At 32.3% G+C, this 26,832-nt stretch overlaps 3 protein-coding genes across 11 annotated transcripts; 2 read left to right on the top strand and 1 right to left on the bottom strand.

Moving 5' to 3' along the window:
- Window positions 1-888: 888 nt before the first annotated feature.
- On the top strand, window positions 889-6,505 carry LOC114381316 (protein MID1-COMPLEMENTING ACTIVITY 1-like). Of its 9 annotated transcripts, none has more exons than XM_028340555.1 (9): window positions 889-1,282; window positions 1,611-1,711; window positions 1,876-2,306; window positions 3,251-3,666; window positions 3,886-3,986; window positions 4,803-4,874; window positions 5,200-5,306; window positions 5,733-5,826; window positions 6,025-6,505. In XM_028340555.1, exons 3-9 carry the CDS (start codon window positions 1,893-1,895, stop codon window positions 6,075-6,077), a joined length of 1,257 nt encoding a protein of 418 aa, XP_028196356.1. In that variant the 5' UTR covers window positions 889-1,282; window positions 1,611-1,711; window positions 1,876-1,892; the 3' UTR covers window positions 6,078-6,505. The 9 variants fall into 9 exon arrangements, 7 of the variants coding, with proteins under 7 accessions (XP_028196356.1, XP_028196346.1, XP_028196364.1 ...); XM_028340545.1 differs by having other exon boundaries at window positions 1,574-1,711; XM_028340563.1 differs by having other exon boundaries at window positions 889-1,393.
- Window positions 6,506-10,675: 4,170 nt separating this feature from the next.
- Window positions 10,676-12,472, top strand: LOC114381308 (SKP1-like protein 1A). Its single transcript, XM_028340528.1, has 2 exons — window positions 10,676-11,072; window positions 12,038-12,472. The coding sequence occupies exons 1-2, from the start codon at window positions 10,779-10,781 to the stop codon at window positions 12,209-12,211; spliced, it is 468 nt and encodes a 155-aa protein (XP_028196329.1). The 5' UTR covers window positions 10,676-10,778; the 3' UTR covers window positions 12,212-12,472.
- Window positions 12,473-12,973: 501 nt separating this feature from the next.
- On the bottom strand, window positions 12,974-20,348 carry LOC114381299. The gene is made up of 10 exons (XM_028340519.1): window positions 20,191-20,348; window positions 18,545-18,581; window positions 18,268-18,415; window positions 17,282-17,350; window positions 16,016-16,045; window positions 15,130-15,162; window positions 14,402-14,472; window positions 13,924-14,005; window positions 13,461-13,553; window positions 12,974-13,321 (listed from the first exon to the last, which is right to left on the bottom strand). The coding sequence occupies exons 3-10, from the start codon at window positions 18,397-18,399 to the stop codon at window positions 13,262-13,264; spliced, it is 570 nt and encodes a 189-aa protein (XP_028196320.1). The 5' UTR covers window positions 18,400-18,415; window positions 18,545-18,581; window positions 20,191-20,348; the 3' UTR covers window positions 12,974-13,261.
- Window positions 20,349-26,832: the final 6,484 nt, after the last annotated feature.

Below are 26,832 nucleotides of genomic sequence, written 5' to 3'. Positions count from 1 at the left end.
AGAAAGGGAGAATAATTGAGGGTGTAGGAAAAATGGAGAATGGTAAAATGGTCAAATTGTTATAATTAGTAGTGCCAATAACAATTTAGTAGTGAGAATAGTTGTTCCAAAAAAAAAAAAGCTGCTCCACAAAATTAGGAGGAGGAGTTTGAAGTAGGCATATGTTTCATGCTAAGTTTGACATTTTTCCTTATTTGAATTCCTTTATTAAATTTTAAAACTTGTCGTTCGATATTGTTATTTTTTTATACGTTGACGTAAATTTAGAAAATTGACTTAACTAATTAAATTCATTTTGATTAAATTTAAAATATATTTTTGTACCTTAACTTTAATCTAAAACCTTTCAATTAAAATTTATTTTATTTTATTTTTATTTCATATATTTTGAAAATTATCTAAAGAAAAGCATAAGTACCATCACCATTAAAAACAATAAAGAAATTATTGACATGGTATTTTATCTTACTATTGATGCATATTTTTCTACCTTTCACACATTAAAATTGATGAACGGCTGAAATCTTAAGCAATTTTGTGAAAACGAGAATCTTTTCCCCCATTTTGGGGGTAAAAAGAGGTTAAGAGAGGTAGGTGGCTAGGCACTAATCACTTTAGAGCTTTCTCAAAACAAGCTACTCATTCATTCACATACATTGGTCCCGCGTCGGTGTCAACTACCAGCAGCTAATGATATTTTAAACGCCTTGTTTGGATTACTTTGAAAGTTTTCTGCCCGAATTAAGTTCCAAACAAAACACATTCTCATCTTCAGTGTCGCTGTCCATCAAGTTAGAGTATGGGGCTATGGACACGTCAAAACAAATATAAGATAGATTCAATGGTTAAGAAAAAATAAATTGCAGCGCATTTCTTTTATTAACGAAAATTAACACTTGTGTTGCGATGGCATCACACAGAACAGAAGCACTTACAGTATGCTTGGTTTCCCGTTTCGAACGTGATTTTTAGAAACTAATATTTATAACTTCCACGTCTCAAATGTGATTTATCCATCCTCAACGAGTTTTCAAACATGCTATTACATTCACTTGAGTTGAGGCCAACACCACAAAGCAACAAAGAACCGAAACTGTAAGGCATAAAACCAACAACAGAGAGAGAGAGAGAGAAAGAAACAGTTTCTCAGGGCACGTTTCTGTTTTTTCTTTCTTTCTTACTACACAACAACAAAAGGCCCTCCACGGAAAGCAATACCTGCAATTACTTGAACTCTATATTCCTTTTTTTCCCTTCTGATTTTGACGTAGTTGTGTAGCGTGTGAGTCTTTTTTTCTTCTTTCTTTTAATGATTTTTTTCTCTTTTTGTTTAAAGCATAAGCCTTGCATTCCGTTACGCATTGTGAGCGTGAAGCCTTGAATATTCTAACAGGTTTCTTAACTGACAACACCCAAGATACTGTTTTTCATTTTCCTAAGCTAGACAAAAAAAAATAGTGTGATTAATCTGAACAGGTTTTTTTGTGAAATGGGTGAAAATTGCGGTTTATAGAAGTGAATGAATAAGAGATTAAGAGTCATTCACTCACTCAAATTATTTCTTTTTTTTCAGCTGGTTGAATTGCAATTTTTTTTGTGTTGCACTGCAGCGCCAATATCTTGAAAGGCAATGTTGTTTCTGAGTAAAGAGAACGCCATGCAGGGGAAGATTTCAAAGGCTTGAGATGCCAATTTATTTGCATAATCAAAGGTAAAAAATGAACTCTGGCATCTAAAGTCTACAATAGTTTTAATTTTAACCCTTTATGTAAAGAATCATATACATTTTCATTTTCCAATTCTGCTCATTACACCAATGATTATGATTTTTTTGTTTGGAACTGTGATGTGAGCTGATGTAGATGGATATTTTAGGTTGATTTGAGGAGAGGATGGCATCTTCTTCATGGGAATATTTTGGGGAGATTGCAAATGTGGCTCAGCTAACGGGCATAGATGCAGTGAAGTTAATTGGGATGATTGTGAAAGCTGCAAATACAGCACGGATGCACAAGAAGAATTGCAGGCAATTTGCGCAGCATCTGAAGTTGATAGGGAACTTGCTGGACCAGCTCAAGATCTCGGAGCTTAAGAAGTACCCCGAAACCCGGGAGCCTCTGGAGCAGCTAGAAGATGCCCTTAGAAGGTCTTACATTTTGGTCAATAGTTGTCAGGACCGCAGCTATCTTTATTTGCTGGCCATGGGATGGAACATTGTTTATCAGTTCAGGAAGGCTCAGAGTGAAATTGACAGATACTTGCACCTTGTTCCTCTCATTTCGCTAGTCGATAATAATCGACTCAGGGTATATGCTATTCCTTCGCTGTACTTAATTGTCTTACTCAATACTCATTAGTCACTGGAATTATTCTTTGAACATCTTAGTTGCTGTTGATCAACCATTGTCGTGCTAAGGTTATGCCTACTTCAAATTTGCATTGTTTGAGTAAGTCATCTCTGTTAGTTTTCCATTATTAGGGGGAAATTTAAGTATTCCCTAGGGATGTAATTCAGCTGGTCCTCTGGCAGAAGCAATAAAATCCTGCGTAGCAAATGTAAATCTTGGCTCGTAAAATTTAGGGTCTTGGGTCTGTGACTTGCATGTGCTGAATTTGTACAGGAAGCCAACCACATAATGTGGTTTATTTGATGGTAGATGCAACTCAGTAAACTGGGCAGTGTTCTTGAATATATGAAATATGCATTTGTAAGGATCCATTTAGATTAATTGTCCCAACGGGATTTGAGCAACCACTCTTTTTGAAACTCAGTTTATCGAGATTATGTCTGCTCCCCCCATGTATATTGACAACTATATCCCCCGATGCTTTGTGTTTCACTACATGCTATAAGGATAAGGTGACATTTAATAATGTAGAACTCCAACTCATTAGTCAAGATCAAGGTTATTTTTAAATGTTTTAAATAGGACTTCTCATCCCTTTCCTTTCAGTCCATTCTCTTGCATCCAATCATAGCCTTAGTTATCTTTTCTAAAAGCATCCATATAAAAGTCAGTATCAGTAATCATTCAAGCATTAGTGAAATCCCAATTCTTTTTCCTCGTGTTTGTGAGTAGGTATGATGGTGTTTCACACAAGTTACAGCATTTTGCTTTTGGATTAATCAGAATTTGCAAATTTCTGAACCTTTCTAAAGACTGATCTACTTTTTATTGTAACTTTGATGGACATTTGTGTTCATAAATTTGGTCTGAATACTGTTAACAATCACTTGCTTATTTGAAAGATTCAGGAGAGACTTGAAGTTATTGAAAAGGATCGATGTGAGTATACATTAGAAGATGAAGAGCAAAAGGTGCAGAGTGTTATTTTGAAACCTGAGCCTGAAAAAGCTGATGCTGTGGTGCTGAAGAAAACTCTTTCCTGTTCTTACCCCAACTTTTCTTTCACCGAAGCACTTAAAAAAGAAAATGAAAAACTTCAAGTAGAGCTACAACATTCACAAGCAAATATGGATTTACATCAGTATGAATTCATTCAACATTTGCTAGATGTCACAGAAGTTGCAGCTCTTTATGATTCTAAAAAAAATCACAAGACAGTAGAGTACAGTGACTACAGTTATTCTGATGCCAATGGTGACAAAGCTCATTCTTCCAATGAAAAAATCCACAAAAAGAATGACACTCATTCCGCATCAGGGTAATCTTATCACACTTGTCCAGATTTCATGTGTTTTGGGTAATCTCAGGAAAACTACTTGACCAACATTATAATTTATAGCAGTTAAAGGAATTTTGAGCCATTACATATCTGACCTCTAGGAAGACTCAATGTTTTTCCTTAGTTATTACTGTTTTTACCTTAAATATTACTTATATTGAATTGAGTCTGATGCTTCATTTGCCTGGTTTCAACCAGATCATCAGTTTCAGAAAAGGATCTGCTATCAACTGGAGGTTCATATCATCGGGAAGATTGGCATACTGATTTACTTGCTTGTTGTTCTGAACCTTGTCTTTGTATGTTCTCTTGTTCTGTTTTCTTCGCCCAGAGGGTTATTACAAGTATATTGTGGTTCACTGTATCTGTAGCCTTATTAATCAGAATTGCATCCATTTACTTTTCAGTTAAGTTAGCAGTACTGTTTCAAAACCCTTTCCATGAATGGTGCAGAAAAACACCCTAAACCCTAATGCACATATCTGTTAATTTGTACCAGTAGAAGATTGGTAGTTGGTCTTTTTTTCTGTATATTCTACACCTATTATTGTGTGGTTATTCTTTATCTTCATACATATTCTTATACTCAGGATGCCTCTGTTGAGGTGCATGAGAATTTGATGTTTAGGAAATAGGAATGAGGTGGCTTACATGATGTAAATGATATATTTGTGTTGGTGGACACGTGTTTCACTATGAAGATTGAGTGAGGATAGAAGTTGGTAAGGGTAATTGTTGGATTTGAATTTCTTTTCGCATTTTCCTTGAGTTAAGTTGTAGTAATTGTATAGGTGTAGTTTCAATGAGCATAATAACCCCTTGTTCTTCAAAGAAGTTATTGAGGAAAAAGATAAACACTGTTAGGATCCAATTGCAAGGAATGGAGCTTGAGTGCCATATTAGAAGTATGGGAAGGCTTTGGGCCCTTCAACTACAATAGCTAGCTTTTGTAGAGTGATCTCCCTAGTTTGTTATCAAATACAATAAAGGAGGATCAGTAGTCCCCTTAGCAACACTTAAAACAAGAGAATAAGGGGGGGAAAAAATCTCAACAGAGCTCTCCAATCCTTCTGTACTTCTCATCTTAAGTAATAAGTGGATAATTTGATTTGCAGGTTTTAAGACATGCTTCTATCCTTGTGGGACATTGTCAAAGATTGCTACCGTTGCAAACAACAGGCCAATATGTAAGTGAGCCATAATGTATTGTTAACATGAAAACGATGAATTTATATCTGAATTCTGTTTCACTTGGTGTTATTTGACTAACAAAGCTAGAATTAGACTAGATCAAGTTGCTATCATTATGCAAATTCAATATAGATTCTTCACCTACGAAAAACTTCTTTTTTGGTTGCCATGACTTCTATATATATTTAAATCAATACTAAGGTTTTCTTTAAGTTGATAATATTTTCTGCTTTTTATATTATTCTTACTATCTATTTGGTTCATTTGCCACACTAAAAAATGAGGTCGTGCTGCTATAATTTCAATTTTGTGGGTTTTCAGCTTCTGCAGAAGCATGTAATGAATTAATGGCATATTCATTAATTTTATCTTGCTGTTGCTATACTTGCTGCATGAGGAGGAAGCTTCGGAAGATGTTGAACATCAGGGTAATGCTTCCTTCCTTTTGCATAATACGACCTTAGGTGCCCTCTTTTCTTTTCCTTGTATTATAAATGTTCAGATAAAAAATTTGTAGCCATCGTTTTCCTTTGCATGATGAAAGACATTCACATTACTCCAAAGGATAAACTTAACAACTATTTTGTAAACATGCGATAGCAGCTGGCTGGTGGCTATTAGCTAATATATCTAAGTATTCTGTATTACTATTTTGTTCCTTTTCTTCTTGAAATTTATACCAAATCTGATTTATTTTTATTCGATCCCGATGGATCAATTTACAAGGAGACATCAAATATAAAATATATTTGTTAAGGTTGGAGTACTCTTTGGAATTTAGAGTTATATGGAGACTTGTTTTAGTATTTTCTGGTATCTTTTATGTTTTATTAGCCATTTACATTCTATGCCAGGGGGGATTTATTGATGATTTTCTTTCTCATTTGATGTGTTGCTGCTGTGCCCTTGTGCAAGAAAGGCGAGAAGTGGAGATCCATGGGGTTGAAGGTATGACTTCGTCATTCAGATTTCTCCACACTTGGCATTAATTGGGCTTGTCTTTCCTTTACTTGGCAAAACCTATTGAATTGGATCCAGCTGGGTGTCATAGATTTCGATTTGACTATGGTATTTTATCGCACTAATATGATGCTGATTGATTGGTGCTCAAACTGCATGTAAAATGTGTTTTAAACAATTTTGCAGGTCCTGAGAATACCAACACAAGACCTCCACCCTCACAGTACATGGAATCATAAGTAAAAAATTAGATTGACATTTGGCTGTTTAGGGCTTGAATAACGCATAAATTAGAGGCAATTGGTTATTAGAACTGTCACAGGAAGCCAGTGCCTATGCATTTTGATTATCACACCACTTGAATGTAAAGTAACTCGTCTGTTTGTTTTTGAAAGGAAGTAGTTTTCTGTTTTATGTACCCAAAAGAAAAAGTAGCCTCGAGGTTTAGCTGATGGTGCATCATAATCTTTTTTTCCTGGTTTAATATAGTTTCAGTTAATTTTAGGCAAAAAAAATTCATGATCATTATGATATAGTATCTTCACTTTCACTAGTTAATTATTAGACTATGTTTAAGGATCCCACTCCTTCCAAACTCTTGTTGTGATACTGTACATTTGAGAACTAGGTAAACTTTACAGAATTAATAAAAATAAGTGGTTTGACATTTGTATCCTTTGATTAAAGTATTAAATGTATGATGTTCAGTCCCTGATTTAGGAATGAATTTGCGATGCTTAAAATGGGTTTGACTCTAAGAGAATTAGTTGGTATATACTGAATATTTGAATTACTAATGTAATTGTGTCAACATCTAATCTTTGTTCCTCTCTCACCCTTCTTCCTCCTTCTCCTCCAACTTTTGGATTGAGGGGTCATGGTGGAGTTCGCATACGGTGATAGTGGTTTTGTTGTTGATTTCAAGAGACAAGTAACGTAGTGGTTGAAGGTTGAGAACTCCAGGTGTTTTGTGTATTTTAGAGAAGGAATTAGGAAAAGATTAAAAAATTAACTTTTTAACCAAAACTTAATGTCGTTTGGAGAAGGTAATGTTAAAGAAAGGAAGAGATGCCAGGCATAATTAAGACAAGTCTTAAGAGAATAATTGTAATTTACTAAAAGAAAATGAACTTACATTCCTATAGATAATTTCTTTAATCCCATCATATTAAATCTTTAGTGTTATAGTTCATGTATTATTTGGTTCAAATCATATATATATATATATAAGATAATCAAAGAAAACATATATTCGATTAAATTTAATAATTTATTTTTAGAAGAACATTAAATATAATAACTATCAATGTAATAAATTAAAATAATTAAAATATAATAATAATTTTAATAATCTAAATTTTTGCAATTTCAATTAACATAACAATAAAATGTGAGAAATATAAATATAAGAATAATTTGTCATCCTTATAGAAGGGGCAACATAGTTTAGATTAGATAAGACAAAGGAAATTCAATCAAATAAGAGATAAAAAAAATAGTAGAAAAGTTAAAAGAGATGAGAATAATTTATCTTCAAGAACTAAGATATAAAAAAATTAGTATAAAGTTAAAAAAAATCTCATCTTTAAGAAATTGAATAAAAAATATCTCATCTTTTACTTAATAGTATTTATCAAGATGTAGTTCATTTAGAACAATGTACTACTAATACATGAATTTATTTATTGTGAAATTTAAACGGTACTTAAATTGGATTTCAATTTTCAACCGGATAGAAAGAAAAAAAAGTCATATCATCTAATTTTTAAGAAAGTAAAAAATATTAATATTAAAGATATGATTATCATGATAACGCAATAAACGGCATTTACGAGGTCGGGGCCCACACTAAACACTACTCAGTGAAGGCTCCGAGTCCCATCTAGGCTATAAACAAGGAGAAGCCAGGCACACACCTGTTACCTCGAAAAACAACAATCATTCACTTAGAGAAAGCAAACGCATAGAAGAGAGATATTGTGATATATGTGCATGCAAGAAAATGGAATCCAATATTATATTGTGATATTGTGATATTTGTGCATGCAAGAAAATGGAATCCAATGTTATATTGATAGTAGGAATATATTATACATACACGATGTTCATATGCTTTACACATGAAATATTTAAAAATTAATTAGTATAGAATATCAAATTAACCTATATTTAATATTTTTGTAATACAAATGAAATCAAATTTTTATTTCATTATACTTAACTAATAAAATTTATTTCGTGATTTTTTTCAAAGTAAATACCAATTAACTATGGGTATGTGTTCTAATTTTTTTCATACGGTAAACAAAAAATGTATTTAAACAAACTCAGGTACAAACTAATCAATTCTGAATTCAGTATCAAGTGATGTTAAATTTAGTGAATTGTAAAGCAAGGTTTGTATGTTAAATCGGTTTAAGCAATAAAGAATAATTAAATGACAAATATACTATCAAAGTGGAAAGGTTGATGATAAAAAGTCTGACCTAGACAAAAGAAAAGAGTAATTGGATCAATAAGTAAGATTTTTTTTTTGACAAAATAATGCAAAACATAAGTAATACCAGTGTAACACTTAGCAACAAAATGACAATAGAGGAAGGGTAAAATAACATATTTGTTAGCTCATTAGGGAGGTACCCACGGGTTGACTCATTTAAAAATGAAAGAATAATAAAAATAGGAAGAGAGAAACCAATTTTCTAAAGCCAGGTGGATTCGAAAAAAATATTCTTCAAAAAATTTAACACACCAAAACATCACTATCACCCATGAATCGATACTCAATCCCAAGTTCATATTCAGTTTTATGTTGTTTTGCTATCAAGTTAGAACTATCTTACTTTTCTTGTCTATATTCTTTTCTCTTCCTACTATGTCTCGAAAAAAAAAATAGGAAGTAACATAATACCATCTATGTGTAAAGAATACCTTTGTATCTCTCGATGGAGAAGCGCTTTCACTTCCACTAAAAAAGAACAAAACCAAGAAAATAATTAAGGAAAAAATAACTAGTTAGCAAAAGAATACCGTTATAGAGGCCAATACCAGACTCTTTGGGGTTGATGTTGTACAAAAAGCCTTTGTATCTCTCCATGGAGAAGCGCTCTCACTGAAAAAGAACAAAACCAAGAAAATGATTAAGGAAAAAAAAGAAATGGGTAACAGAATAATACCGTTACTACCCTCGAAACAAAACCCAAACAAAACTCATTAAAATTACTCATTTACATATATTTAAGAATGATAATTGCAAGCAAGCCTGCGTGAACTTTCTGTTCTTCAAATTTTCCATTATAAACCAAACAGACCATAAAATAAAAATTGACACGTGTCAACAAATAAAGTGAGGTTAAAAATGTAATTTCTCTAGGCTAAAAAGACCATAAAACCAAAAAAATTGGCATGTGTCAACAAATAAAGTGAGGTTAAAAATGTAATTTCTCTAGACTAAAAAGACCATAAAAACAAAAAAATTGACACGTGTCAACAAATAAAGTGAGGTTAAAAATGTAATTTCCCTAAATTACTCCTTTATATTAGATATATTAGATAAGTGGTTTGACATTTGTATCCTTTGATTAAAGTATTAAATGTATGATGTTCAGTCCCTGATTTAGGAATGGAATTGAAATGCCTAAATGGGTTTGACTCTAGGAGGATTAGTCGGTACATACTGAATATTTGAATTACTAATTTAATATTATAGCTTGATAAAAAGATTTGAGTAAAAATATATAAGCCAGCAATAGCAGTGTCATCGTGTCAACATCCAATATTTTGTTTCTCTTGTTCCTCTCTCACCCTTCTTCCTCCTTTTCCTCCAACTTTTGGATTGAGGGGTCATGGTGGAGTTGTCCACGACGCAGACAGTGATGGTGGTTTTGTTGTTGATTTCGAGAAACAGGTAAGATAGTGGTTGAAGGTGGAGAACTGCATATGTTTTGTGTATTTTAGAGAAGGAATTAGGAAAAGATAAAAAAGCTAACTTAACATGTTTTTATTGTTCAATGAAAACTTAATGTCGTCAGGAGAAGGTAATGTTAAGACATAATTAAGATAAATCTTAAGAGAACAATTACAATTTACTAAAAGAAAATGAACTTACATTCCTATAAATAATTTCTTTAATACCATCATATTAAATCTTTATTGTTATAGTTGATGTATTCTTTGGTTCAAAACATATATTCAATTAAATTTAATAATTTATTTTTAGAAGAACATTAAATATAATAACTGACAATGTAATAAATTAAAATAATTAAAATTTAATAATAATTTTAATAATCTAAATTTTTGCAATTTCAATTAACATAACAATAAAGTGTGAGAAATGTAAATATAAGAACAATTTGTCATCCTTATAAAAGGGGTAACATAGTTTAGATTAGATAAGACAAACAAAATTAAATCAAATAAGAGATAAAAAAAAATAGTAGAAAAGTTAAAAGAGATAAGGATAATTTATCTTCCAGAACTAAGATATAAAAAAATTAGTATAAAGTTAAAAAAAATCTCATCTTTAAGAAATTGAATAAAAAATATCTCATCTTTTACTTAATAGTATTTATCAAGATGTAGTTCATTTAGAACAATGTACTACTAATACATGAATTTATTTATTGTGAAATTTAAACGGTGCTTAAATTGGATTTCAATTTTCAACCAGATAGAAAGAAAAAAAAAATCATATCATCTAATTTTTAAGAAAGTAAAAAATATTAATATTAAAGATATGATTACCATGAAACGCAATAAAAAACGGCGTTTACCAGGTTCACACTAAACACTACACACTGAAGGCTCCGAGTCCCAGCTAGGCTATAAATAAGGAGAAGCCAGTCACACACCTTTTACCTCAAAAAACAAAAATCATTCCCTTAGAGAAAACAAAAGCACAGAATCGAAAGAAGAGTTATTTTTTGAGAGAGATTGGGATGGCTTCGACGAAGAAGATCACACTGAAGAGTTCGGACGGCGAGGCCTTCGAGGTGGAGGAGGCGGTGGCGGTGGAGTCCCAGACGATCAAGCACATGATCGAGGACAACTGCGCCGACAGCGGAATTCCTCTCCCCAATGTTACCAGCAAGATTCTGGCCAAGGTTATCGAGTATTGCAAGAAGCACGTTGAGGCCAATTGCGCTGATGAGAAGCCCAGTGAGGATGAACTCAAGGCTTGGGACGCTGATTTCGTCAAGGTTGATCAGGCCACACTCTTTGATCTCATTCTGGTGAGGATTTCTCTTCTTTATTTCTTTTTCTTTTCTTTTTTTGGCTTCTTTTGATGGTTAGGGATTAGGGTTTTTGCGATTGGGGGTTTCGGTGTTTGTTAGGGTTACGTGTTGTCGTGGCCTGAAGGTTTGGTTTGTATTCGATTTTTGTTATGTAATGTTTTATTTCTTGAAACTTAGGATTTTCTTTTGATGTTGTTTGTTTAATACGTTGGTGTTGGGTAACGAGAGTGGAGTTGTGGAACCGCAAGAATCATTTGGGATAAATGTGGCCCCATTGTGACTTTAGAGGCTAGGAACTTGTGTAGGGTTCGTTGAAATTTGTATTGTTGTACTGATGTATTTGTGTGATATGGATTGTAAAATTGATTCTAAAATTGAGTTTTTTGGTTCTTTTGGTATACAAGACAAGGTTCTTTTGGTATACAAGACAATCTTCTAAAGTAAACAAAGAGAATGATTTCTTTATGAATTTCAGGATATATGTATGTATCTTGCTTTGGCAAATTTGCATCAGAGAAGAGTTTTTTTTTTCTTTATCAATGATTGATTATAGCATGTTTTATGTTGGTTCGGGAAAAGTGTGGCTACATTAATTGCTCATGATGATTGCTTTGGTCTATGGCTGTCTCTGCCTATGAAGCACCGACATAGACGCCGGACACGGACACGTGGACACCTATGATGTCCAAAATATAAAACGTAGTATGGATGTCATGTCGACGTCGGATATTGACACAGACATGTGTCGGACACCGGACATGGCAAGGAGCTGGAGTGTCCGTACTTCATAGGTCTCCACACATTAGATTTTATTTGGATTGTCCCTAATGAAAATCACTACCATGGTAAATTGCTGTAGATGGCCTGTGTGTGCAATATTTGTATGTTTTAATATCAGGTTTACTCTTTATTATGTCAATTAACACTGGCATTCCTTTGTTTTATGAAAATTTTCTATCCAGGCTGCAAATTACTTGAATATCAAGAGCCTTTTGGACCTTACTTGCCAGACAGTAGCAGACATGATCAAGGGAAAGACTCCTGAGGAAATTCGCAAGACATTCAACATCAAGAATGACTTCACCCCTGAGGAAGAGGAGGAAGTTCGTAGGGAAAACCAATGGGCCTTTGAATGAGTTTATAATTCTGCTACTTTTTAAATTTCAATGAAAAGATATGCCCTATAGTTGCTAGTTTATTTGTGTTTTATGTTTCGCGTTTCTGACTTGTCTTTTTTTTTTTTTAACTTGTGGGGGCAATCTTGAAATTGTAAGTAATAGTTGAATATGGTGGGAGGAATGCTCTTGAGTCTGGTATCTCAGCTTTACTGTTAATTCATTGTCCAACTCTTCTGTTGCTCTCGTATTAATTAAATGTTAGTGTTTGTTCTTTCGTTAGTGTTTTTTCTTTAGTTGTTATCCCTCTATAATTCGAAAACATCTCTTTTGTCCTTATAAAATGAACAAATTTAATTTTGTTTCCAGTAATTTTATTTTTGGTTTTTATCTCTCCAAATCTTTGAAATTGTTCTCCATAGCATTCATTTTAACAGTTGTTCTCAGATGATTAAATCCTAAATTTTGTTAGGAATCATGTGTTGCCATGACACCACATGCATTATTGAGTACTACTCTATTCTTAGATACAAGGAAAAGAATTATTCACGTTAGTTTAGAAAATTAGTTAATCACATCTAATGGTATCAATTTCAATTATAAACTTTTTTTTTTTCAACTTATCCTTTATTAAAGAATTATTGGAATTAAAACTTTAATTAAATAAACGATATTTTAGAAATAATAATATTAAATATGATAAAATTAGTTTAAATTTTCTTATATTTAAGAAAAAAAAAATCAAATTGAAAACATCTAGTTCATGATGCATGATCCAATCAGTTATGAAAGTGTTTGAAAGGATGACCCAGAAGGCTCATTTAAAAGAACGAAAGTCACTCATACAATGTTTTAACATTCACTTGGTGTTTTAAAAATTCAGGAACTAATACACGATTTCTAAAATCTTAGCTTCTAAAATACATGACACTTTGATATCAAGGACTAAGATGTAGATTTACTCGTGAATTAATATAATCTTTAGAAGCATTGCTACAACATAAAAGCATGGGAATGATTCACCACAGAATGAACCTTAGTCAATTTGCAGGAGAGCATGAGCAAGACATGTTATACATCATGGATCTCATCGCCGCTGTTTGCCCCATAATTTAAATTCATGCTTTTGAACTGCTAATTATGCATATAAACAAACAGATCGGAGAGCCATACATCAGCCAAAAAGAAACCAAATAATAACAAGACATCAAAATTATAAACTTTTGACCAATGGAATGATTTAAAAGAAGGAAGTTCAGAAAACTTTCACCTTCTCAACAGCTTGTGAGGCACCAGACAATACTTGATTGCCTTCCTTAAGGAGTTGTAGTCGGGTGCGCAACATTTGATTATGTTCCTCTCCCTAACAAACCACATGGTGATCAGACAAATGGAATACAAGACTCAAGGAGGAAAAAAGATTCAAAAGTAGGAGAGAAGGGTATACTCTCTTAATTGGTTTGCTTAGAGAAGGTAATGTCATTTGTGGCCTGGCCAAACTTACTTTGTAGAAACTTTCAAGTTCAAGACATTACCTTTCATTTGTATGTCATATTTGAGAATGAAAAATATAAATTGTCGATTAGAAAGAAGTGATGGGATGATATGAAAATAGTTGCATCAAAAAGATTCAGAGAGATGCACAATCCCTTAATCAATGAATCAAAAAGTACTTGTTTTCTAGTCCACTTGCAGCATAATTTGACAAGGATGCATTCAGGTAGTGTACCTACCAATTGAACCATATGCTTTAAGTGTTGGATTTCATTCTTCTTTGCCATAGACAGATTCTCAGCAACATCCATTATGTTACTCCTGCATTTGTATCAATGTTTCCCTATTGAGTTCAAATAATCATCATATAATAATCAATAAATATATGATAAGCAGGCAAACTGAATAACTATCGTGTTAAAAATATATAATAATCAATAAATATATAATAAGCAGGGAAACTGAATAACTATCATGTTAAAAATAATAATCAGCATTGCTCCCCAAGTATAGTCTGAAACCTCTATCAACATAGACAAGAAATGGGATTAACTAAATAGAATCTCGTGAGGTCGAAGATTGAGCTTCAGTAATTGTCAATATGATGGCTGATATGAATGGAATTTTTCAATATGACCACGTCACCGTTTATTATAATTGTTCTTCCACGTCCTACAATAAAATACTTAAAATGTTCTTGGCAAAATCCAATAATACCTATCTGAAAACAAGACATCCAGATCTTGTTCTTCTACAATTTTCTCCACAGCATCAAGAGTAGCTCCTGCCTACAAGAAAGATAAACTCAAAATGAAAGACTAACTTGGATGTAGTAGAATATTGCAAGTGGATGCATGCATGCATGTCCTACACAGAGTATGCCAGTGGGTGGCCCAGTAGGCCCAACAACAATCGCTAGGATGCCCCCCTCCCCCCCAACTTATAATATACTCTATTTTGGTCATATCAGAAAAATGTGAGATCTCCAACACACTTTCATATAAAAATGACTCTCACTAGATAAAAATTTTAAGATTTCTTATGTCTACTTTTATAAACTATTTGAATTGAAATGTACTTGATATATGGTTTATTTTAAAAAAATATATAAGAAAATTGAATTAAGAAAAATAGGGTGGGACACATTTTCCATGGGGTTCCTAGACCCTAACGGGAATGAGATTGGGTTACATTTTTTCATCCCCACCTCTTTAAAGCTGACCATGAACCTGCCCCGGTCATTGGTGGTGGCACAGGTGGGGAGGGCAAAAGCAAAACTCAGCTTGCCCCTTTCTGTTGCCATGCCTAGTTGAAAGCAGGCCTTATGTATCGTTGCAATCCAAACTAAATTGCATTATGTGAATGTCGAGCAACCAAATACAAAATTATTCAATTCTTTGTGTAAATTTTAGAATAAAACAACAGAAACAATAGTTCAGTTATACCTGTGTTTGAAGACAGACAGTCTCAAACCCATCCTGTAAAAATTAATTGACAGCATTTAAAATTAACATTTTTATCATAATAACAAATTCTTGGAGCTAACTGCTTCAAAGGTGTGAATAAATAGTTAGAGGAGACAAGTAATTAAATACATCTTTCCTGACAAATCTGAAATCTATCAACATGTGTGTGAAAGAGGAAAGATAAAGCAAGAAAACAAAATTGCACAGTTACAACAAATCATGAATATGATCCAATCATTTTAAAAGAAATAAAATAAAAGTAGTAAAAACTATTACATAACTATTTAGGATAGTTTTTAAAAGAAAACCTTGGTTTTAGATTTAGTTTATTACAAATTATAAAACATTTCTCTATATCTAAAATGCCCACCAAACAGAGATATAAAGTGGGTTGCATGGCTAAGATGGAAGGCAAGAGGGAAAAGGGCACAGGTTTGATCCCCTCTAGTAACAAAAACTAACAATTAACATTTGCCGATTAAAAAAAAAAAGTCCACCAAACTCTCCAAAGTTCCTAAGCCGATAAAAAGCAGAGTTACAGTGAGATATTCTAATGAACTTCTGTTGCTTGTATTCAACATACACTAACTAACAAAAATTTCAAGAAATAAATTTAGTTTACTGACTCAAAGTCTCAAACCATAGATGACAGATTGATAATGAGTATCTGAAATAGTGAAACCTCAGCATCGGGCTTTTAACTTGAGAAATAGGTGTGACCATGTGACTGAAGGAAAAACATCAAAAGTAATATTTAGATAACATCCTCAATTATTGCATGAGGCATCTCATCAGGTGTTTACATTGGTGATGGAATAGATTCTACATCTGACATTACTCACATCAGCACTTATCACAAACATACCTCTAAGTTTTCATGCAACGAAGTAATGACCTGAAAGGTATGATACAAAAAAGGCAATTAGAATACACATAAATGAAACTCCCAGCATTTCATGACACTTAGCCTTTAAAAAATAGAGTAAAGGAATTTATATGCATTGCATTCAGCTGAGATAAGAGGAATGATATACAAACTATACATAGTGTTGATATAGCTTGATTAGCTAATAATATTCATTGATTCCTTTTATAATAAGCAAAGAAGATACTTGCGGAAAATAGGAATATCAAGATATCAATCCCAATTTGACATATTTTATTGTGTAATCTTGTATTTTATAAAATCAGTGCAGGCTGAGAGTATTTTCTTGCAAGCGCTTAAAATTGTTCTTTGGTAGGTTGGTATTAGAGCCTTTATGCTTTACAAGAAAAGTTAAATTTCAACACAAGGTAAAGTGTGCCTGTGCATTGTCTGAACTTTTCAAGTCTCGTAAGGCTCTAGTGTGAGGAGGCATGTTAGATATAAAACCCATTCATAATTTCATAAGCCTTCACTCAATGATTAGGGATAGTAGCAGTGGCGGACCTACGTGTGAATGAGGGTGTGCATTTGCACCCCCTCATTTTTTAAAATTCATCAAATTTGTAAACAAAATCTTATATTTTTATATTTTATTTTATCTATATTTATATAAGTGAATCCACTGATTTTATTTTTTATAATTTGCACCCACTGACTTAGGATCTTGGATCCGCCACTGGATAGTAGGTTTATGATACACATGTTTCTCGATAGAAATATGCTTGATACCAACAAATATCTTGTTTAATTTCAAATCTAACTAGATGTAGCTAAGTAATCACAGTTAAGGCCTTATTCATATTACTTAATTCATGTGTAAAGTGTAAAGATGGCTTTTTTAATTTGACCTCTTGTTGATAGTCAATAGTCAATACCTTCTGTGAACCTACTTAGTATAAGTGGCTGAGGAATATAATTATTATATAACTCTAACTATAAGGCTGCACCAAAAAATTTCCAAGAATAACACTGACATAAATTGTCAGTATAAATTCTCATCTGAGAGTCAGTATAAAGGAAATCACTGAAATCCAAGGGATCACTGCCCTGATTTCAGAACACAATTGATTTGGAAAACCAGATATGAAAAAGATAAATGATGACCTAGGTCAAACTCATTGTCACATTTTTATTATTGGCTAAAACTTAATGTAACATTCAGAAATATATTTCTAATATGAACAAATTAATATCAAGAGTTCATACCTGAAGAAATAGGCGATGGAGCAATTCCTTTTCAATGTTAGAGAAACTTGAAAATGCTTTATAAAATTCCTTTAAGCATCAAAACAGAAACATGTATCAATGTATAGCCATTTTAAAAGGCAAAATATTAACATAACTTTAGATTTATGGTTGACCAGTCTTACTCTAACCATGGGATAATGAGTTTCTCATCACAATATGAGTTAGTGCAAAAGCATCTTTGTAAAATTCCGATTAAGCCAGTATCACAGTGGAAACATGCCATGGCTATCTTTATAGAGCAAAAGCATCTGATCTGAACTAGTGACATAAATGTGGGTAATATTTTATGCGTCTATAGACTACAAGGAAGTGATACCACACAATTGTGATGTGAGTTACCAACTCATCTTTAATGTATGTGTCAGAAGGTATTATTCAAGAAATCCTCAATATCAACCTATCATTAATCATTTCTTTTGGTCTAGCTTAGTAGTTGTTTACGTCATCTAGTTTATTGACTTGAACTCCTCACCAACTTCTTCACACTAATTACAGGACTAACGCAAAAGAAGGGTGTGGCACTAGTGCTTGTGATGCAATGTGATGTGAGAATCAACAAATCTAAATTCTAAAGGGGACCAATACATGAAAAATAAAATAAAATAAACACAAAAATACTTGTCGATCCTTGTCTTCATATATATATAAAAAACACTAGAAAATACTTGTTGATCCTGGTTTTTCCCAGGGAACTGTGGTTAGGGGTGGGGAATTCAATTCTCACATCTTGATATCCCCTTAAGTCAAATAGTTTCTACTAACTTAAAAGCTTAAAATGTTGGGGATATTCAGTTTCTCTACTAACAAATTATTATTATTATTATTATTATTATTATTATTATTATTGGAAACAACATGCAGGGTTAAGAAGTTTTTTTTTTACATCCCCCTTTCATTTTACAACACCATGAGAAGTGAGAGAAGAAAGAAGAAACGAAGTGTACCTCCTTTGAGCATGAAGTGAGCAAAGATCTAAGAGAATATTTGAAAGACTTGTTCAAATTGGAGAACCTGGATCCAATTCCATTAGAAGGCAATAATGATGCATTGGCACCTTGTTCAGGCATTTTTTCCATTGCTTACAATCAATGACTAAGAAGAATAACCAAACACAGAACAGAACAGAAATAAAAGCAAAAGACAAAAGGTTAAGCTCATGCATGCAAATCATATGTCATTGAAGTGAGTGAACTGTGAAGCAAAGATGTGACCAACAATTACCTGCAATGAGTTCCTCTGAAAGCAATAATGCAGCAACCTGAAAGATATAGCATGTAAATTGGTAAACATTGGAAATATATGAGTTAGAAATAAGAGATTGTGTAGATGGAAATTGAATAAAAATTGCAAGCATACGGCACTCAATTACTAGCATTATGAGCTATACTATAACTATTAGCAAATTTTGGAGTCTTGTTTATGGACCAGTTGTCAAAACAAGTTTAAAGTTACATATTTACACATTATGTGAGATTCATAAACATTAGAAATGACCAGAACCAACAGAAACCAAACAATAACAACAAAGAAAAAATTCCCCACCTTTGACAGGGATCAAAGAGGAAATAAAAATGCATCAAAACTTGAATAAAAATGCATGTTAGGTAAAAAGCTATTTTTTCCCTTAAAATGTACACAATTGTTTCTTTATCACATTTTCTGTGCTTCCAAATGAATGATATCACCAAATCAGTTACTTGATAGTGTTGACTGTTGACATCAAAACTGCTTCGCTACAGCCTACTGTTACTTTATATTGCAGAGGAACCACACAACTAATCAAATTGTCAGCAATTTGTCAAAAGCACTCACTCAGGATCCAAAACCAGATATTAGGCAGCACCACAGTAGGGTTCAAGGCTTAATACTGCACATGAACTAGAAGCTTGATTATTTAGGAATATAAGTTGAATTTCTTCTTTTATCCAAAAAATACAAAACCAAATCCATGATTCTACATCAATCCTTTGTATTTTCTCTTCTGCAGCCTTCAAACTCAGAGAAGTAACAAGTTGACAGAAGCAACAAATGACATGCTCTTAAAAATACTGTTAGAAAATTTGGATCCCCTGTAATTGCCTCCTCCTTTTCTACAATGTCTATGATTGATAAGAAACCTGGAGAAAAGCTAAGCCATGTGGTCTACATCTTCTGCTACACATTTCACATCAGTCTCAATTCATGTTGAACTAATTGAACATTATCACACAGGGAGGCAATGTTGCTGCCGTGTTTCTTATCATGGGTCTCACACAGGTCCTGATTCATGCACAATTACCCATAACAGAAAAATCCAGTTCAGATTTCAGAACCCCCACCCACTTATATGCCTCGAACTTGCACTATGTTGAAATCCAAAAGTATACATTCAAGACAGCACCAAGTGGTTTCAAGTTGAAATAACTTTTTTTTTTACTCCATAATAATAACCACCTATAAAGGAAAATGGGTTGTAACCTAGAACTTGTCTCAATTCCTGATATTCTTCTCCTATAATTGACTTCGCATGGGCCTCAAATAAATCTAGCCATCTCAGTTCTATTCGATCACTATTAGATTCATAAACCTCATTGACTTCGTAGAGTTGTACATTCCTTGAGCAATTTCACTAATCTTGGCTTCTCTTAGGCCAGTTTCTCTCTGTCTTAATACATGCCCTAACTAATTCTACTAGAATCTTACGAAAACCAAATGAATTGCTATGGAAATTTACAATTCGTAACCCTAAGCCAATGGTTTGTTCTGGAAAAACCAGTTGCAACAAGCGGTGGTGGAAGCAAAAGTGATTGTGACCTAATTACAGTAACAAAGAGAATCAAGGAAAGGAGAATGGAGATAGTGTAAATAGAAATCACAATATCATATACCGTGTAGTGTATTGTCTCTCTCGCACTCTCCCGATTGCAAAAACCCGGAACGGAGATTTTGTTGGAGGATTCAAAGCTGGGTGTGGCTCTCAAAATTTTGACCCACCCTTTCTTTCCCGCCTTTTTTTTATTATTTATCAATGTGTCTCCGCTTTCTAGCCATTCCATAAACTGTTTCAGCTATTTTTATTTGTAGGGATAATTAAGTTTTTGTTTATAAACTTCTTCGTATTCAAATTTTAGTTTCTCGTTTTTTTATATAACTTTTAAATATTTATTAATTTTTTGTCAACGTTTTTTAGTCATCAATATTAAAATGAATCCTTAAGTGCTAATTTAACAAACGAATGTTCATGATAACTACGTGATATGAATGTCATATGACATTCCAAAAAAGTTTTACGGGTATGTTACATTTTTTTTATAATGTTATAGATGTGTTAATGTTTTTGTTGTTATTTCTAGTCCTTACAAAATTTTTAGCTTCTGATTTTATGCCATGTAAAATTTTCATATTTTGGTTGTAATTTCTCAACATTTAAATTTTAATTTTTAGTCTTTAATTTTATCATTTCATAATATTTAATTTGTTATTTATTCATGCTTATATCATAAATATCATCACAAAATATTATTCAAATCATAATTAGTAAATAATGAAAAAGGTAGAAGTATAACTATGTGACTCATACACTAGCTAACCCTACTTGAACTTACCCAAAATACAATGAACACACTTAACTCATAATTCAATTGAACAAAAGCCTCTTATCACAAAAAAAAATGGAACATTAACATTATTTTTTATTAGGAATACTCATCCATTGATTATGGTTAAAATTATAGTTGTTAAAATTGGATCAAACCAAATAATTGAACTAGTTCGATCAATAATTTATATTTTAATTTGACCTGATCGTGTTAGTCAAATCAGAATACTTAGATTTACATAATTTGTACTAGTTGACCACTTCTTTTTTAACAATTCTTAAAACAAAGTAGCTATTTGAAATTTCATGCTACCATTTTTTTCAAAACTACTGATTAAAATTTCAGCCCAAAAGGAACTAGTCACAAGTGAAATGACCAGCCCGTTCCATGTGCTAAAAGTTCTTATCAGATTATTGAATTTCAAAATTTAGACCTAAAATTAATCCCAAAAAGATTAATTTGTTCAAAATGGAGGATAAACATTGGTCGTCAAGTTTCATCTCATAACTCCACAGTAGGATCACTTCCTGCTGCAACTTAGGCGCAGCTAGCATGTTATGTACATGAATAAGGTCATGACACCATGACTTGTGTCCTCGACAATGACACCAATTTTGATAGCAATCATCGGATTACTACCAAAAGCATTAGGTCTCCCCTTACTTTTGTAGCATAGAACCAGCCCCAGACCATTATTCTCAATGACATAATTCCATTGTTTCTAATCTTATTCATAGTAACACAATACTATTTTGAAATTGTAGAATTTAACAAAAACAAGAGTAAACACAAAACATAATCAAATTTAGAAAATCATCAGTCCAAGGATCAAATTCTTGCGGAAAAATTATCACAGTTTCAAGAAGTTTTTGAATCCATGAACTCACATGCCAACACAAGTTCCATTAGATAATCATCTAAGAACATCTCCAACGAAAATGGTTACATGAATTATTTAATTACAAGTAATATTGCTTAATATTTTTTCTTACTAGAACACAGTTGACATGATATTATTTAATAAATTTATATCAAAAATAAAATATTTTTAAGTATTGTAAGACCCATAAAATTAAATTAATCATTCACTTCAACAACTTTAATATTGTAGTGAATTTCATGTGGAGTGTTTAAATCTATGTAAAATATTTAAGTCCCCAAAATTATGATAAATAATAAATTTAAACAATTATTTAGTATAGATGCTCTAATATGCATTCATAAAAATTGAAAACATAGTGGCATTTTATTATTAACATGAATTCACCCATAATTATGCATTGAGTTAGGCAATCAATCAATTATCTGATCTCACAATTAGATTAATCAATCTAATCACATAAATATGTCATTTGGGTTCAAAATCAATCTTAAATCTTAAATGAATGCCTAAAAATACTCAATCATGATCATTTAAGAGTTGTTTAATATATTAATAGAATATATATATATATATATATATATATATATATATATATATATATATATATATATGAATTATTTAACTATAACCTAACATTGGACACGTCAATTAACAAAAGATACAAAATTCAAAATAAATTACTTAAATTGCATTCATTAAAGATGCTCAAATGAAACGTTAAATATTTATCACTTCTCAAAATTTTGGAGGCACAATAATAACAATAATAATTAGAGATACAATTTGCATGAAAGCCAATTTTTGATGAAAAAATACAATTAAGCCTAGTTTAAAAAATTGACTAGTGCGTCCAAAAACCGATGGTTTGTATATCGGGTCCGAGTCAGCTATCAAATCGGGGATGTCATTGACCTGTGCGACCGGACGGTGTTTCAGGTTCAACCAGTGAACCACCATGTGTTTGTGACCAGAACTAGCTCATGCTTATTTTCAAAAATAATTGAAACGACGTCGTGTGGCCCAAGACGTTAAAATTTTCTGGTTCGTGTTGCCCAAAGCGCTGAAGTTGGCTAGTTCATGCTATGTGAGTGGCCCAAGAAATAGTGAGCTTGGTTGTTTCTGTCCACAAGCTTGTTCTATGTTTAAAGCTAAAGTGAAATACAAGAATGACCTCCACATGATTAAGTCTAATGGCTTATCATTCTCATCAACTATTTTTCTAAAATTTAATGATTGTAATATCTCACTTTAAAAGAATTAATATTTTTTTTTTTACTTACACATGTTCTTGCAGTTTAATTGTTAATTTACTGATCATAGTCCAGTGATCAGTATTTCGATTGAGTGGATTACCTGTTCAAATTTCAAAACTATGATTGAGCCTAATATCTTAATATGATCCTTGTAACATTAATTAATTATAAACTTTAAAGTAATTAAAGTTAGTATTAAATAGATGCCTGTTGGGCATGTCAGAAGTTGCTAACCGGGACAACCGAGACATGACTGTTCAAACACATTCAAGGTACAAAAACAGTGCAACAAAACATGAACTCAAATTAAAGACCGTTGATGCTTAATTTGACATTGATCACTAGTGTTCCCAATTTGTCACGTATCCAAGTAGTTCCCCCCAACCCCCCTCTCCAAAAAAATCCAACCCAGCTTCATCTTCCAAACATCCTTCATCTTCCAAACATCCTCTACCCCAGCAAGCAAATGCTGTCATCATCATCAACATCAACCACCACCACCACCACCACCTGCCACAAAAGAAACAACCTGAACCACAAAGCTCTCTCTCCCACAACAACAAAACCCTCACACTTTTCACACCTAACCCCAATAAGCATAAGCAGCAGCAGTAACAGCAAAGCCATGGAAGATGTTTGGGAAGGCATAAACATAAACCTCACTTCATTAAATGACCACAACACCAACACCTCCAAAGGTGCAAAATTTCAAGACTTTCTATCTCGACCCTTCACCAACTTCAGTACCATAGCCTCAGCAGACCCTTCTCCTCCCGTGACTGCTCTTACCTTGAGCACGCGTTCTGAGTTCCACTTTGACCCTCTCACACACAAGGATTTGCAATTAGGGCAACCCCACCACAAAAATGGCTCAAAGGTTGAACCTTTTGGTAAACCTTCGGGGATTAAGAGGATTCTCCAATCTGGGGACATGCGAAAAGCAAGACTCATGAAGAATCGTGAATCTGCTGCACGATCAAGAGCCAGAAAACAGGAAAATATTGCTTCTTTAGTTGATTTTTCTATTTCTATATATCTCGCTTTCAATACCTTTTATAGAGTGCGACAAATATTGATAGTTTCGGTTTTATACAGTGTTCTTTGTCTTTTTTTATTTTCTTATTTTGTTTTTTTCTTTCTTTCGTGTAGGCTAACTTGTTTGAGTTGAAGCAAAAACTTAAGCTCTTGCAAGAAGAGAATGCGAGACTCAGAAGACAGCAGCAACTGGTTCGATTCTTTTCCCTCATTTGGTTATTGCTCTTTACTGTACTTACAGTGCATGTTTTGATTCCCATTTTCTAAATGAACTTTGCTGATGCAGGAAAACCTACTTTTGAATAGTAAAAAGAGAAGAAAGTAGAAGGAAAAAAATATTAAAAAAAAGTTAATTTTTAAAAATAAAATTTCAAGTTTTCTTTCTTCTCATTTTTAAATTTTTACTTTTTTAATCTCTTATTTTTCATTTATCCTATATATTACATCAACTTTAAAGAAAGTGAATTTTAATATCATAATTGAAGAATGTTAATGATGCATATTTTAATATTCTTCTGAATATAATTTTCATCATTGATTAAAATTTATAAAATTTATAAATTTCATTTTTTTACATCAATAAGTCTTTTTTTAATTTTATAAATTTTAATTACTACCAAAATTTGTGTTAAAATGATTATGTTAGGAAATTAATTGTTAACATTTCTAATTTTATGTTTGTACTTATTTTGTTGAAGAAAACATATTGATTATTTAAATCATTGCCCTGAATGAAATAGTCTAACAATTATTAAGCAGTGACAAACTGGTTATATGTGTCTCAAAAAATATGTATACATGTAAACCAACAACCTTGGAAACAAGTAATATCAGTTTGTATCAGTAAATAAAATATTTTGGTAAAATGTGTATATGTACCCAAACTTTCATGTTAGGTTATATATATTATTTGCATGGATTTTTGGCCATTTGGTGGATTAGTAGCTCCCGGGATGAATGTTTTCTTTGTTTTGCTTGCAGTTGCGTGAAACCGCAGCCAATCAGGGGAAGAAGGGCAATCTATATAGAACATATACAGCTCCATTTTAAGAACCATTTACTATTTGGAGTCCTCCTTTTGCCGAGTTCCACGTTCCACCAAGACTGAAACGTACCCTTTAAAGTATGATGATGTAAGTATGTAACTGTCAGAGCAATGAAAGTACTCGTGGCTGGGTAGTTGTAGTTTTTACACGTTTATTTTTATTTTATTTTATTTTCAATGTAGTAAAAGTCTTCGATAAATGATTATCTCAAATTCTGAATAGTTACTCCACATGGGTCTAGAAATTTTTACCATTATTACGTTTGATTTGTTTGTGGCCTACTGCTTTATAGCTCTTTTACTTTTTTAGTTCACATACTACTGCATTCAATTATCTGCTTATATATAGTATTCAAAGAAAAGATTTACAGGAATTTTTATCGGTTTTGAGTCTTTTAACATTAATTGCCCCCTTGCTGGAAAAGATTTTGTACTTATGACAACATTTCTGGTTAGGTAGTATAATAGTTTTCCGACGCCTTCTAGCGTCTAGTTTTCCACCTAAAGAGGTTTGGCATAGTAAAAACATGTTAGATCTACAAGATTTGAGAGTCTGTGCAATGATTTGTGGTAAAAAATAGGCCACATAACCCATTAGGATACTGTTTATTAAAAATGATAGGTTTACACTTTTTGAAAAAAGTCTTTTTAATTAAAAAATAGGTTCTAGGCTTTTAAAAAATTTAATTAAGCTTGATACGCTAACTTGTTTGTATAATAATGTATATAATTATTAAATTAACATTATTAATAATAAGTTTGAGAGGCTTGTTGACCTACTTAAGCCTATTTATGAATCTTTTAGACCAGATGAGACCTTTAAACATATTAGGTCAAGAATTAAAAACTTTTTTTTATTGAGTAAATAAATTAAGTTTAGACTTAGTAATTGTGATGTAAGTTATGCTTATAACCGGACTTGATCTTACTTGTTTTTACTCTTAATTAACAAAAATACTCTACAAGAGGTTTTTTACTCGATTCTTACTAAAAAAATTCTCTTATTAAGGGATTTATCCATGTGGCTTTAACCCTGAAGAAGTATGTGATGTTTCCCTTCCACAATTTTCAGAATAAATAAAAAAAAGTATAGTTTTCTTCATTTAAAACCAATGCTTAGAGAATAAGGTGCATAACCACAAATTAAGCACATGGCCAATTGGAAGATATGCGGCGCGTTATAATAATTATTAGACGACATATGATTTTATGATTTTGTTAATTTAAATTTAATATAAAATCATGTAATTTAAATTGCGGTAGATAACCAAACTTGTATTTTGCGTTTGCAGGTACTGTGCGAAGTTTCATGTATTATAAAAATGATATAATTAATATAGAAAAAAAATTCTTATAACAATTTTTATATCATTCATTTATGAAACGTTTTTCTCTATTTTTCTTCTTATACACAAAATATTATATATAAAAAAACATTGTACATTCATGAAAACTGCAGCTAGAGTCAAGGATTAATGAAGAGGATGGACAGTTTCTGTCACCAATGCTTCTTTGACGCGGAGTGGCGCATACGTTAATTTTCTAAACTCTACTAGCTCAGCAAATTTGCCATAAAAGGTTCAGCAAATTTACTAGAGTCAAGCTCAATTCTAGATTTAGCAATAAGGGTAAAGATCAAGATAGCATAAGATAGTGAGATGTCAAGTTCTTCCTCTACCTTTACCATGTTATTGGTGAAAAACATAGGCTAATTG

The sequence above is a fragment of the Glycine soja genome, chromosome 2 (assembly GCF_004193775.1).
Source record: "Glycine soja cultivar W05 chromosome 2, ASM419377v2, whole genome shotgun sequence".
NCBI lineage: Eukaryota > Viridiplantae > Streptophyta > Magnoliopsida > Fabales > Fabaceae > Glycine > Glycine soja.
Note: the sequence above shows the minus strand (reverse complement) of the source record. Positions and strands in the feature narration are given on the sequence as shown.